This window comes from Syngnathus scovelli, chromosome 8 (assembly GCF_024217435.2).
Source record: "Syngnathus scovelli strain Florida chromosome 8, RoL_Ssco_1.2, whole genome shotgun sequence".
Classification (NCBI taxonomy): Eukaryota; Metazoa; Chordata; class Actinopteri; order Syngnathiformes; family Syngnathidae; genus Syngnathus; species Syngnathus scovelli.
The window spans coordinates 18,458,598-18,472,990 of NC_090854.1; the positions used below are offsets into that span (position 1 = coordinate 18,458,598).

The 14,393-nt window shown below is 50.4% G+C and overlaps 2 protein-coding genes across 3 annotated transcripts; one reads left to right on the forward strand and one right to left on the reverse strand.

Moving 5' to 3' along the window:
* Positions 1-188: 188 nt before the first annotated feature.
* gjc4b (gap junction protein gamma 4b) lies at positions 189-5,389 on the reverse strand. The gene is made up of 3 exons (XM_049728870.2): positions 5,028-5,389; positions 1,524-2,700; positions 189-1,390 (listed from the first exon to the last, which is right to left on the reverse strand). Exons 2-3 carry the CDS (start codon positions 2,674-2,676, stop codon positions 1,377-1,379), a joined length of 1,167 nt encoding a protein of 388 aa, XP_049584827.1. The 5' UTR covers positions 2,677-2,700; positions 5,028-5,389; the 3' UTR covers positions 189-1,376.
* A 6,398-nt stretch (positions 5,390-11,787) lies between these two features.
* Positions 11,788-14,125, forward strand: faima (Fas apoptotic inhibitory molecule a). 2 transcript variants are annotated; one of them, XM_049728679.2, is made up of 5 exons: positions 11,788-11,918; positions 12,378-12,506; positions 12,577-12,805; positions 12,908-12,957; positions 13,293-14,125. In XM_049728679.2, the coding sequence occupies exons 1-5, from the start codon at positions 11,820-11,822 to the stop codon at positions 13,440-13,442; spliced, it is 657 nt and encodes a 218-aa protein (XP_049584636.1). In that variant the 5' UTR covers positions 11,788-11,819; the 3' UTR covers positions 13,443-14,125. The 2 variants fall into 2 exon arrangements, with proteins under 2 accessions (XP_049584636.1, XP_049584637.1); XM_049728680.1 differs by having other exon boundaries at positions 11,818-11,955.
* Positions 14,126-14,393: the final 268 nt, after the last annotated feature.

Below are 14,393 nucleotides of genomic sequence, written 5' to 3' on the forward strand. Positions count from 1 at the left end.
CAGCTCGCCGCAGAGCAGCCATGCAGCGCAGCGCATTCCATCTTCTCTTTATTTCTACAAACGCTCAGCGAATAAAACCAAAGCGTTTGAAATAAGATTAGCGAGGAGCTCCTGACCGTCTGTTTTTTTCTTGTACACAAATTATGTCCTCTAAACAAACTTGAGACGGTGAATAAAACCACTTCAACCATTTTTGCGAATATTTTATTTAAAAAAAAAAACAACCACCACAAAAACTATCATTACAAAAAGGTATAAAAAACGTACAAAAGTATCATTCTACAAAAATACATTGAGATGACTGTTTTTGAGTCGGCACAAAGTGGCACTGAGCGGGTCGACTTCACGTACCCCAAAAATCCAAAGGCCTTGAGTTCACATTGAAATGATTGCGAGGTTTACAACCGGTCATTCAACAACAAGTATCCCTTTTTTGGAACAAACGAGCGTGTGCTCTGTGTACCGATTTCAGAAAAAGAAAGAAGAAAATGAACGAGTACCAAAGCAAATAGTCAAAACGTGCCCCCACCCCCCAGACTCAATCAGGCTGCGGAAGGGAGCTAAGACAGCAGTGATTTATATATAGATAGCGGTATAGTATATAAAAACAAAAAGGCGCCTTTTCTGACAAGATTGTAGAAAAAACACAAAAAAAAAATAATAATAATAAAGAACAATATAAAGAGTTTTCAAGCATTACCCAGGTTTGTCTGTCTTTGGACGGAGGCACCTCCGGAGTGTTTGCAAAGCTGGTGCAGCATGGCCGCCAACAACAACATCAACAACAACAGAACAGTATCCAAAAAAATCACTGGAGGGCCTTGGTCTGGTCAACCAACACTTGGTCCAGTCAGTACCTTTCTTTTGAAGCAAGGTGCCTCATCCATTCAGCTTTGCTCACCGTTCACACTATTCCCAAAATGTGGCATTCCAGTTGTAAAGCTGAGATGCATTTGACTCAACCTCCCACACTTCCAACTCTTAAATTGTGACTAGCTCTAAGTCTCCTATAACAAAGATAGATAGTAAGATATGTGTAAAAAAAAAAAAAAAAAAGAAAAAAAAGGAAGTAGCTGCCCTGAGGGAGACGCTTTATGGCAAAAAGCACTTTGGATCGGACTTTGTTTTTTGTCTCAAGCAATGTCAGGTTGAGTCCACCGTTCTCCTCCTTTTTGGACGGGCCATAACACTGATATTGCTCGGGGCTGACTTCATACACCTCAAGCCGGCCGGAGAAAGTCACTGCGTCTCTTCCGTACACACACACATTTGTAATTGTTGCGGGTTTCCCTTCTGCCCAATCAGCGATCCAGATGTCAGGTCCGGTTTCCAGGCTCAGCTGGGCTGGGCTGGGCCGGGCCGGCGCTGACCACTGCCTACGCACGCAGACCTGCAAGGAAAGCGAGAAAGAGTTCAAGGTGATGCTCATGCGCACACAATTTTGGCGCTGGCTTCTGCATCTTTGCCACAAGGCCTCGTCTCGTCTCGGAAGAAAGTCATTGGGGAAAAAAAAAAAGTCCAACCTTTGTCGCCCGCGGCGGTCTGCTTCTCCTGGGCAAAGTTGAGTCGGTTCTGCTCGGCCGCCGTCCCGTTGGACTCGGGGCTGCTGCTGCGGGACGGGCTGAGCTCCTCGCTGTGGTAGGCCAGGTCCAGATGCTGCTGGGCCAGCTTCAGGTGCCTGCGGAGCCTCTCCAGCTCACGCGAGGAGGCCTCGTCGCCAAAGGACTCGCGGCCCGAGTCGGCCAGGTTGTCCCGGAAGCCCGGCTTGCCCGACGGGTCCTTCTTGAGCGCCGCGTGGTAGCCCGGAGGCGCCGACGGCTGCCGGGAGATGGAGGACCTCTGGCTGGCCGGCGCCGAGTGTCGGGGGGTGGGCGGGCGCGCGGCTCCCCGCGGGGCGCAGAAGCAATCGCGGACGCCGCTGATGCCCAGGTGAAGGATTTCCAGCACGGTGAAGAGCAGGCACAAGGCGCTGACGGCGTACATGATGAGCAGGAAGATGGTTTTCTCGGTGGGGCGCGACACGTAACAGTCCACCGTGTGCGGGCAGGGCGAGCGGGTGCACACGTAGGACGGAGCCACCTCCAGGCCGTAGAGCACGTACTGGCCCAGCAGGAAGGACACCTCGAAGATGGCGCGCGACAGCAGCTGGAAGATGTACACCTTCATCAGGCCGTCGCGCTTGATGCGCCGCCGCCCGTCGTGTTTCTTGCTGGGCTTCTCCTCCACTTCCTTGTCCTTCTCCGGCTCAATCTCCTCCAGGATCATGGGGTCCTCCTCGCCGTTGTCCTCGGCCTCCTCGTAGTCGCGGTTGGCGCCGCGGCTGACGATGGGCATGCGCTTGCGGGCCCGCGGCCGGTAGTCGACGTCCTCCATGCGGGCGATCTTGTGCATGGCGAAGCCCAGGTACATGATGGTGGGCGTGGTGATCATAATCACCTGGAAGACCCAGAAGCGGATGTGCGAGAGCGGCGCAAAAGCATCGTAGCACACGTTCTCGCAACCGGGCTGCTGCGTGTTGCACACAAATTTGCTCTGCTCGTCGTAGTAGATGGACTCGCCGCCCACCGCCGTCAGCACGATGCGGAAGACGATCAGCAGCGTCATCCAGATCTTGCCCACGAACGTGGAGTGGTTGGAGATCTCGTCCAAGAGGCGCGTCAGGAAACTCCAGCTCATCTTGCCGCGATCCGCTTCTCAGATCTGAAAAAGGACACAAACAACATTAGGTTACATTGTGACACAACATTCATCAGCGTTTTCAAACTGAGCCACAAGGGGGCGCCACCGCACTGCTGCTTCCATCCATTCGCACCCGTTTGCCGCTCGGAGAGCATTCACATGTTGCCAACGTTCACAGCCACGGTGTGCTTTGGTTCGGCTCACCTCGGCATGCCTCCTTTCCTTTCCTTTCCTTTCCTTTCCTTTCCTTTCCTTTCCTTCCTAATCTCGCCTCATTACCCAACACGCAATTTGCTCGGAATCTGACATTTGAGGCCGCCGACTGAGCTTAGGAAGCAGACCGTCACAACAAAATGATCAGTGACCCGGCGAGTCTCTTGTGCTTTCGCGTCATGTGCGACCGCCGCCGCCGCCACTTACGTGGTCGCTCTTCCCGGCCGGGTGTGGCTGCTTTTGGGCGTTGGCACTGGAAATCAGATGCCTCCTGCCTGCTCTCTTGCGGCCTTTGTACAGTTTCACACGCATGTCGTTTTCACGCCTCTTTCAAAGCGTCACTCCCACCTATAGCCAATTTGCCTTCATTTCGGGATGCAAATCAATCCGAGAAGCTGCTCTGCCTTTACGCTTCGCTGCTCACGTGCTAAAGTATTCCTCTATGAATCCCAGCTTGCGCAAGTTTCCGACGCGCGACACGAGCAGGCGCAGAAAAGTGCTGAACGAGCATTTGCTGTTTCAGAGAGGACCCTCAAGCCACGTCTAAGACAGCAACAAGGACAAAGAGGCTTCTCGATGACGTTGAGGCGGAACAGACTCGCAAGTGATGTGAGTCGATTGAAACCCTGGCGCTAAAATGGTGGGAAAGCTCAAGTTGAAGTCGTCTTCAGGTGTCAGAGCAACCCCGCGACACAGATGTTGTGGTTCCCGAGCGCTAACGCGCGACCGAGATCCAAGCCGAGATACGGGCCTAGGCGGATGGATGCTTTAACGTGCCTTGTTGTTGTCTACTCTATGTTGCCGTCCAGCCAGCAAGGAATGTGATTTTTGCTTGCTTTTCATGGGAAAAAATGACCCATTTAAGCCTCATCCAACTTTGACCCCATTAGATCATGTGGTAAAAGAAACTTTTTACAGCAAGCACCACCTCAAAAATGCCGAGAAGCACGCAGAAATTGTTAGGGTTGGAGAACCACCTTAGAAAAAGGAATCCCACAGGTTTCAATGCTAAAACCGTTTATCTTGTCTTTTAGATAACATCTGTCATAACTTCAATACTGATGAAACTGAGGCCCCCAGTGATGAGACTCAACTAGTAAGTCAAAGTATCGCTGGAGGAAGGGTCGTCGTATCACTTTTGTCAAATCAACTTTCCAATGTTTTGCCTGCTAAAATCAGCCTTTGGTGTGTGTGGTTCGTTCCTCAAGGTTGTGACAAATGTTTTCACAACTTGAGTCAATATGACAACGTGTGTATTCACAGCGTTGACTAAGCCAAGCAAACAGGGAAGAAGAAAGAAAAAAGAAAAAAGCTTGCTGTGGCTTCCACATCTGGGAGGTGAGTTAAGAATTCCTCCACAGGCCGAGAGGGCTCAGCGGGAGGCGCTGCATTTAGGAAGCCAAATAAATGCTCCAAAATGGGCTCGTTTTATGGTCCTTTCCGCGAGTTGGAACAAAAACAATCCTGTAGGGCGTCTTACCGAATACAACGAGAGGGGAAAACGCGATTGTGAAGCTTGCAATGTTCCTCGTGGTCCATTTTGCATGCTCCACGTGTTTTACCCCTCTCGACATTTAGGCAACAATGACTTCGCAACCACGAACAAGTTGGAAAACAAACCGAGACGATCGACAATTTGACGTTGGGACGGTTAGATGGATGGGTGGATGGATGGACGCATGGAAGGAATTTGACGTTGGGAGGATAGGTGGATGGACGCATGGACGCATGGAAGGATGGGGAGGACAAAAAAGGTCCTTCTTTGTGCCCTTTCGTCACATTTTACGCCTCAGACTCCGAACGTCCACGTCAAACTTTGATATACTATGTTTTATATATATATATGTTTGGTATTAGAATGATTCACGGTTTCAACGAGTTTTCCCAAAAGGCACAAATTGCGTTGAAAGCAGTTTGTGCTTGTGCGTGTTGCCAGACATTGCGCGTAGCTTCTTACACGTAGTCAAATGTTAGCGGAGGGAAAATTTCTTTTTGTGCTCGAACGGAGCCAAAAAGTCGCCTCGTCTCGCCTCGCCACGCCACGCCACGTCCTACCTGGCTGAAAAGTTTGCGTTTAAATGGCTGCTACGAACGCGCAGAAGCTGCTTTTGTTCGCCAAGTAGCCAAACAATTACCTTGTGATTGCGATGCTCCTGCTCCAGCTCCTGCTCCTGCTCTTGCTCCTGCTCCGGCTGCTTCTTCTTCGCTGCTGCTGCTCGGACTTTCTTCTCTTTTTTGGGGGGGGGGTTGCACAAAAAAAAAGAAAACACGCGCCACGGGCGTCCCCGTTCAAGCCATCCGTTGTGTCCTCTTGTCGAAGTGGAGGAGTTCGCTCGTGTGCTTACGCGGCGGCGACGTCGAGAGCTTTTGTGTGCGTTGGACGCGAGCAGCGGGCAGGCGGGCTTTAGACAAAGACTGAGTGCCTGGAGCCCCGCAGGGCGGGTGTCCCCCTCCTTTTCACCGCTGCTGCTGCCGCCGCTGCTGCTGCACCACCCCCTCCGCCTCCGCCTCCGCCTTGTCTTCCCTCATCCGCGTTGGTTGCTCCTGATGCAACCTCATTTTTCCCGAACCTGCTCGGCCGGCCGGCCGGCCGGCGTCCCCCCCCCCCCCCCCCCCCCCCCCCCCCGTGCAACCCCCCCTGCACAACCGGTCCAAACGCCCCGGTGCCGTTGAGACTGTGTCGCCCTCGAACTACATAGGCGGAAGTTAGTGTGTGCTATCTCCCGATCTACACACATGACGTGACAAATAAGATAGCTACATATATTTATGAGTTCTTTCTATGTCACTTCTGGAATGACTTCGTTTGTAATACTGCTACGATGCCAAATTGTTCATTGTGCTTTTTTTTCTTCTTCTGAATTTAAAGCCATAGCACCCAGATGTCTATCTGCACCATTTCAAAACTTGAAATCAAAATTTGAAGCACCTTTGAAACTTTGCATTCATTTGCTAACAAATGGGACTTGGCTTTCTTCAAGGCCACACGCGCCCTCGTCGCTCGCTCGCTCGCTCGGTCGGCAAGCAACATATCTCAAAGCGAGTCGACAGTACCCAGCCGAGACACTCGCAACGTTGCCGCTTGGCGAGTGTGGCTGCTTGTTTGCGTTTGTCACGTTTCTTTCTTGTATTGGCCACTGATTTGCTAGCGTTCAATGTGAGGTCGACGGAGCGGCCGGCACGCTGGCCATTTTGAAGGAGGCGGCCATCTCGGGCCCAAAGCTCGAACCGACACCTTTGCGCAACTGAGCACGACGTCATCGTTTGACCATCCTATGGCGGAAAACGGAGCTGCTTCCTTCCTCGCTTATCGAGCCAGGACGGTTTTTGGTCTTGCGTGTGACAAAAGTCTCCCAAAACAACCTCCAACTTTGTCGCCGAGCTTTTTGGGGCCGCCGACGCGAATGAGGCGTGACGCGCGGCCGACTCGTTTGTACAGTTTGCAGCATTTCCACCGGGAGATTTATGCCCCGCATTACGACGTTAGTAGGCCCGGATCGTGAATCACAAGTTCGGCGGACGCCTGAGCTCAGCACTCTGAAGAAAATAAAAGTGCCCGCCCCATTGCACAATAGCCCAACGTAAAGCCTCAAACCGCACTCCATCAAAAAGCGAGCGTCCCTTTCAAGACTGCACTTCTTCCCCGAGGGATGACTCGGCACTTTCACCAGAGACTGGGGGGGGGGGTGACAAATGAGGGGAAAGAGAAGCGCCCTCGGCGTGACTCATCTTCACCGTGATGATTTTTGCCTGTTCGGAAATTTATAAATGACACAACACGAAAATTGCAGATAGACACCAAATGCGCAGTTAGAAATGGCAATTTGCGGCCCTTTGGAATGGAGGAACAGATCAAATGTGCAAGCTACGATTTGGCCGCATAAATCCTGTTATCTTTTCATGGGCGTCGCAAAGCGGGGGTCAGCCGAGGAATGCGATGCCCTTCCCCCCTGGTCGGGGGGGGAGCGGCGTGGCCCTATTGTCTTTTATTCAGTGCATGGAAGAAGGCGCATCGGGCCCGCCGGCCTTGCCTCCGTTTGCTGGCGGCTCTTTTGGGCGTCGAGTCGTCGCGTTTCTTTTTCCAAAAGCGTATCTGGAATGACGAGGCAAACGCGTGCCATACTTTCTGGACGGCCGGTCGGCCGCCCGGCCGGCGCTCGTAAATCCACTCGCTCGTACGTGTCGTGTTTGTTTTGGCCGAGCGAGCCGCAATTGCATTAAGTACGATAATCGTTGCGAGCGCAACGGGGAGTTGAGTTCCCTGCCTGCCAGCGACTTCTTGGCATCTTCCGACCTTTCATCCCTTGAAGGTTTCTGCACACGCATCGGGCCGACTCGGCGGATTTGTCAACCGGTGTTGGAGTGATAAACACCAAATGAGGAGGTTTTCTTTTTTTTCTTCACCCACAGGTTGAAGATGCATTTGAAGGATGTGGAGCAAACGCTGCGACGTAGCTCCCTAGTTTGTGCGCTTTAGTTGCTGCTGATGGACTTTTTCACAACCCACTATTCTGTGTTGGGGGTCGGGACGGGACGGGTGCTCCATTTGCACGCTCACCTTGTTGTAAAGTGGGGGAGGGGTTCCCTTCCTCCCTAATCTCACCATGACTTGGCCCCTTTCAATTCTCCGCTGGGTGGGAAAGGAATGCGGCATAGCACGGCGCGTCGGCCGCCCTCGGTAGGAAGCGAGGCCGCCGCACGTGCGGGACCCGCAAAAACAAAGCCCTCACCCCCATACTTCTTGGGAGGAAGGGTACAGCGTTGCCGTGGAAACAGACTACAGCCCTACCCCCGTTAGCCCAGCCCAGCCGGCCGCAGCAGATGGTGACGGTGAAGCTATGGCGGGATTTAGAAGATCCTTGTAAAATCACGCCTCTTAGTTCAGTTTACATTCAGGCCACAGCTAAAGATGTTACTCGTCAATGACTTTTCAAATGAATCCCCTCAACAGACCTTTTTCAGGTCCTTTATTCCAAATTTGAAAACAAAGGAGATTGCCAAAGCCACGATCAAAACAATTGCGGTGCCTCAAATCTAGCTGGCCTTTGTGTTCCATTTGCTCGACGTTTTGTTTGACTTGCCTCAAAAGTGAACCCAGAGACACCCTAAAGCACGGGAAGCGTGTGGATAGAGGGCCGTCCCGTCCCGTCCCATGGGCGGCTCCGTCGCACCGTCTCGCCTTACTTGGCCGCTTGGCCGTAGAGTTGCGGAAAAGCTCAACATTCACGTGAGAGCCATGCCAAACTTGACATTTTGGATGTCGGCCACATGAAAGTTATTGGCTGTGTGTGTGTGTGTGTGTGTGTGTGCGTGTGCAGCACATGACTCAACTCTGCAGCTGTCCACATCTGGTATGGAGCATTGCAACATTGCATTCTGACTTGTTTTCTCTCCAGGGGCCATTTTGAAAAGAGAAACATGCAGTTCGGCTCTTGCGAACAAACCGACTCCTCACGTCTAGCGCTTTTTTGCACTCCTCGGCGGAAGTGTGCCCAAAAAAAGAAGCGCCGGCCTCCGGTCCAAAGTTCAGCGCGCCTCAACTTCGGAGCCGGGCTACCGACTTTGAATCACACGCATTGTGGCCGTTTGATCAGAAGACAAGCGGCGTCTGTTTTTCATGGGCTCTGGCTCTGGCTCTCTCGTGTCTGGGCGGTGAGGTCACAAAGTTAGAAGGCTCTCTCCTTTCCAAACGTAGACTTTCTTTTGGGGAGACTCCTGTGAAATGACACACGCTTTCCTCAAGATTTCAGCCAGTGAGTCAGAGAAAATCTGAATGAATACATGACTAACATCTTCCCAGGGTGGGATTTGAATCCATTGGCTTGGCAAGCAGAGCACCAAACACACGCAGACTTTCATTTCCGCTTCACACCCCTGAAAATCATGCAAAAGGTCCACGTGGCGTGTAATCAATGCTCCTCTTGCTAGTAGACAGCGGTGTCAACCGCCAGCTTGCACCAAATAAATCAAAACAAAAAAGAAAAGAAAAACGCCGCGTATTAAAAAGAGCTGACAAGACCATTTCAAGCCTCTGAAAACAATTGCAATGGTTTGGGAAGGGAATTTTGCAACGCCATCACCATCGAAAGAGTTCCCGCAAACATTTGGATGCAAAGACGAGAGTTTCGCCGTAATATGGCCCGGGAGTTGGATTTGATTGGTTCATTTGATTCATAGCGTTTGCTACTCTTGTTGTATCTGCCCAAAAAATGTAGCACCACCTGTTCTGTCACGTTTTGCTTAATGAGCTGCTGAGACTCTTTCACCCATTGTGACGCTAGCGCATGACTAAGCAGGCCGACAGGATAGATAGGCTGGAGAAAGGGGGAAAATAAAAACAATTGAAAAAAGTCATTGGACTCATTTTCACAGCCGACAGTTTAGCAACATTTAAAAACGAGAACCAAACAAACACATGGAATCACTTTGGAGGTCTCTCTCACTACATCCGGAAAGAAAAGGAAAAAAAAAAGCCAGATGCTCATGCTGATGCTCCAGACCTTTGTTTATTCAGGAAGCGGCTGCAAAATATTGCGTGTTGACATTCCAGTGCAGCGATCCTGTCCGAGTGGAGCAACGGCCGTTTGGCGCAAACAAATCACACCTTGGAAATGGCGCCTGTGACTTTGCATTTGCACATTTGTTCTTTTTCAATTCTTTCACCTCGGATGATCACTTTTTGATGGGACGTTTTTCCAAACATTGCTTGTACTTCAAAAGAGTCCATTTTTTGGTTGGCATTTGCCAACAGCTTCTGCCAGGTGCCATCAAAGAGTCCATAATTACGCTGTCATTTTTTGGTTGCCATTTGCCAACAGGTTTGCCAGGTGCCATCAAATTGTCTTTTGACCTGTTTGACAACATTCTTGCGACAACAATGCCCATACGCCCATTGCATCTCTTTTCATTTGGAGAAGCACACAAGACAAAGAGTGGGTTTTTTTGGTTTGGTTTTGAGTGGTGGGGGGGCTGACACAGTCCCATGTCGGGATTGCTCAAGGCTAAGATTGTGTCAACCGCAAAACTGTCTCGCTGGTTGACCGCAATTTTGACGCTCATCACTCATGCGTTGACTGCGGGCGGGCGTTTTTCATCAATGGACTTTGGACTCCATTTTACGACATATTGTCTTGGCGGGTCCATAAAAAAGAACGAAAGCTTCCGCAGCTTCTTCTCAACGGCCTTGAAAGTTCCGGCGATTTTGACCACGAGGCAGAGAACGACACGCGTCGCCTGACCTTGGCGAGCGGGGTGAAAACGAAATGTTTTCAACTGCTCCTTCTTGAATCGACACGAAAGGCGCTGTCGTTCTATTTGTCAGGAATGTAAAGGAATCAACAGTGGTGCGCTTGGTGACAAAGAGGGATTTTGTTTGCCGCTTTATGAATGAATACAAGTCGTTCTTGTCACACCTCCAGCGTGTCAGTGATTAGCGTCTCGCTATTTGTCCCCGCTGGGCCCCATGACTCAGCAAAAGATTCCAGTTTGAGCAAGCTGTTGACAGGACACGCATGATCGTTGCTTCCATTTCCCCTTCTTGCACTTTAGCTTCCTTTGCCATGCTGCCATCTAGAAATCGGAGCTCGCGAGACGCCCTCCCTCTAGTGGTATGCCAAGACAAATCCTTTGGGTTTTTGTAACGCAACCCAAAAATGTTCTTTGTGATATGTTCTGTGCAGCCCAACTCGTCGAAACACAGCGTTTTCATTTAGGTTTTGTTTGTGGAATATGAATTGAACAGGCAAAACGCACCTGTTTTTATCCACCTAAGAGGGGCGGCCATTTTGCATGACTGTTCCTCCTACATTGCGCACATGTAATATTTGTCCTTGTTTTGGATAATAAACCGGCATCCTGCGTGAAATATATTACAACTGGACTTTCTTTCTGGATCCTTTTCCAGTATCTCATTTTGGCACATGATTGTTTTGTTTTGCCGCTCGTAAAGCTAACGAGCGAGAGACAGTCGAGTGTGTCAAATGGCAAAGGTTACCCGAGGAACAAGTCTATGACATTGCGTCTCAATCTGGATGAGCGAGCAACTTTTATGAGGATAACACCCTCCATGCCAAAATGCCTGTATTATGAAATCTTTGTATGTGTGTGTGTGTGTGTGTTTACAAAGGCCTGCTGTGTTGGCTTATTTGACAGGAATGGCAACGAGCGGCGGGTCTAGAGAGCGAGCGCCTTTGTCAACCTAACGCCGATACCTATTGGCTTTTCTCCTCCACAAGCCGTCCTCTGTTTTGGACGCACCGCCGCACATTTCCGTGGCTGCTTTCTGCACGTGTTATTTTAGCCTAAACTGGGAGGCCGGAAAATTCCTCGGTCGGCAAACGCGGTTGACCGTGATTGCGACTAACTTCGGGAGCATAAAAGCGGCGGATCGGGTTTTAGGGGAAAGTCAAAGCCCGTGTAACGCAAGCCTACGAGTGCGTCTCCATTGCGTCTTCGTCTGAATGAAGCAATGGAAAAGGAGCCCCACACAGTGAAATAAAAGCACCGCGAGCGAGTGAGCCTCCCCGGAGGGGCGATTCCACAAGACTTTTGGCCAGAGAAACAGGACACACCCTAAACTGCATGGTCAATTGGGGGATAGGCAGCCTACTTGCAGACAAACAACATTCGCACGTAACGACGTTTGATGGTTTCTGCTTGCAGGAAAGACGAAACTCTTCCTAACATTTGGAATGCCGTTAAGAGTTATTGACTGCTGCCGCTCTCTGGCTGAAGCGGGAAATGCAACACAAAAATGAGAGCTCTCATTAACATATAGTATAAACAGTACTGTAAAGTGAAAAAACAACATTGTTCGGATACAACAAGACACGAAAACGAGATTTCTTCTTTTTTTTTTAAGCTTAGAAGCCGCGTTGGATTTTAAGAAGGCGTGGCCAAGCATACACGTAGGCGGATGTCATGTTGCTATGGTTACACGACACCGTACATACGGCTCAAGCTCGCCCCACAATTTTTGTCGAAAGTCGTCTATTAGACGCTACACCCCATTCCGCAAGACAGTCAAGGTAATTGGTGATGGTTAAAAGGCTACATTAATGCAGAGTAAGTTTTATCAAATGACCCCGAAAAGGGAATTTTCTGGGTATGTACGATGACGCGAGCTAGCGGCGGATACAAGCTAATAGCAGAGATTACGACCGTTCTTGCAGCGGTGTTTCCGGTTTTGTTTTCAAAATAAATATAATTGACGGGCTGCCTGAAGCCAAAAGCAATCAAAACCCATTCATTGATTGTTAAAAGTTACTCAAGTCGAGCTGTTACTTTTATTTGATGCGCATATCAAACAATTAGGGACTAATGTGTGATCTTGCGCGAGGATCGTTCGCTGTTATTTTCAAGGGATGACGCTGAAATGTCAAGTTACATTAAAAGCAATTTTGACCTCGTTGCTCTTCACCGCGTTTCACTCGAGTTCTAATTGATGGGCGCCCGGACGTGTCAACTCATCTCTTTCCCTCGCCAAGGTTGTCATGTCCGCCATGTCCGGCGACCTCGCTGCCGTGTGGGACGTGGCGTTGAGCGACGGAGTCCATAGGATCGCCTTCGAGCACGGCACCACCACCGGCAAGAGGGTCATCTACGTCGACGGGAAGGTGCATTCAAGCAACCTATGAGAAGGGGGCGGGCTCAAATAGTACCTATTCTTGAACTTTGTTTTGCTAGGAGGTGCTGAGGCGAGAGTGGATGTTCAAGCTGGTGGGCAAGGAGACCTTCACGGTGGGCAAGCTGGACACCAAAGCCACCATCAACATCGACGCAATCAGCGGCTTCGCCTACGAGTACACGTTGGACATCAACGGCAAGAGCCTGAAGAAGTACCAGGAGAATAGGTCCAAGGTGACCAGCACCTGGCTGCTCAACCTGGACGGGATGGATTCCAGGGTGGTCTTGGGTGAGTTCCTCCTCGTACACTGCGTCTGGGGTGGCCACGCGACCGGCAGGACTTATCATCAAGTGATGGGCGAAACATCAGCTTCCCTTTCTTGTCTTGCAGAGAAAGACACCATGGATGTTTGGTGTAATGGACAGAAGATTGAAACTGCAGTAAGTGCATTTATGGGCAAATTCTTCCCCCCCCCCACCATTTAAATGATGTGATATGCTTTTGTCAAAATACTGCTAAGCATCAAGGATTGTGCGAGCCAGCCAGCGCTCGAGACCGACCGGAGAGGCCGGGCGGGGTCCTGTAGGAATATAAAAAAAAAACATTTCAAAAGGGCTTTCAGAAAGCGAAATCTAGAGAGCACCCGTAAAGACAACGGAGGCAGCGCGGCGCGGCGGGGCGGGCCTTTGTCACTTCCAGAGTCGATAATCAGAACAGAAAAAGAGTTCCGTATTGTTTGAAGCAAATTCCAAAGTCAGTGTGTGTCGACTCCAAGGGCGAGTTTGTGGACGACGGCACGGAAACCCACTTCACCCTGGGCGAGCACAACTGCTGCGTCAAGGCGGTGAGCAGCGGAAAGCGCCGAGACGGACTCATTCACACGCTGCTGGTGGACGGGGCCGAGATAGCCGAATGCGCCGAGTGACCTTCCGTCCCAAATAGCCGGCCGGCCGGCCGCCAGCGGTCGGATGGGCACGCTCTTTAAATCCCTTTGCAAAACACTGGAAAAACTCGAGTGCACTCGATTGTGAAAACATGAACATTATTGTGTGAATGCGAAAGAGCCCAGGACCAATCACTCTCTCCTTCTTTGTCCTTTCTATTCATTCCGTGTTTCTCCATGGATTCAAACATTTCAAGCATTCTTTCCTCAGCATTTTCCACAGGCATTGTGTTCTCCGTATTGAGTCGTGTCAAGATTTTGGGCCAAAGAATCCGCTGTTGGCCAGCATCCCATTTGATAGGCTGCTCCGTCGTCACGTGTCCAAGTTTCCAGAAGCCATGACGTGGCTTGGGAACCCCGCCACTTTTCTTTGAAGCTGCCATTGCCGGGCCACTTTGAAGCACGTCGATTGGACGGCGGCGGACAGGTTAGCGGGAATCTTTGTGTTTTTCACGGTGACGGTGAAAGATTCCCTCCCACCCAGCAGTCGTGTGGAGTTACTTGAATCGTATCTTTCATAGTTGCGGTCTTTTAAAGTGAACAGAACCTGCGTTAGTTTGACTTTGTAAGTCATTTCTCGTCAAGTAGCTGAGTAGCAGTAGATTTTGTTACGCCAACTGCAATAAGTATTTATCTCAATAAAAACTGAAGTACTGTACCATCAATTTATTTGTTTGACTTTTTCCGGACTAAAGCGTCCGTAACGTCTGTCCGCTCGGGTCTCCCTTGGCACGACCTCGCTTCTGGCCTTCTGAACCTTTCTCTCTTATTCCTCTTTTGATCTGAAATCTGAAGGTCTCCAGCGTACAACAGAAACAAATCCTTCCGTTTCAATACTTTTGATTGGCCAATAGAGGGCGCCACTTTGCCGCCGTTTTGCCAGCCGCAATTTTACATCAAATTAAAACCTATATGTATTAGAAATAATAATCA

Bases quoted from the DNA above. Each gene is read 5' to 3' on its own strand.
- gjc4b (XM_049728870.2), bottom strand. From the start codon at position 2,676: ATGAGCTGGAGTTTCCTGACGCGCCTCTTGGACGAGATCTCCAACCAC.
- faima (XM_049728679.2), top strand. From the start codon at position 11,820: ATGGTTACACGACACCGTACATACGGCTCAAGCTCGCCCCACAATTTT. The intron at 12,806-12,907 runs GTGAGTTCCTCC...CTTGTCTTGCAG, and splicing joins GGATTCCAGGGTGGTCTTGG to AGAAAGACACCATGGATGTT. The intron at 12,958-13,292 runs GTAAGTGCATTT...GTCGACTCCAAG, and splicing joins GACAGAAGATTGAAACTGCA to GGCGAGTTTGTGGACGACGG.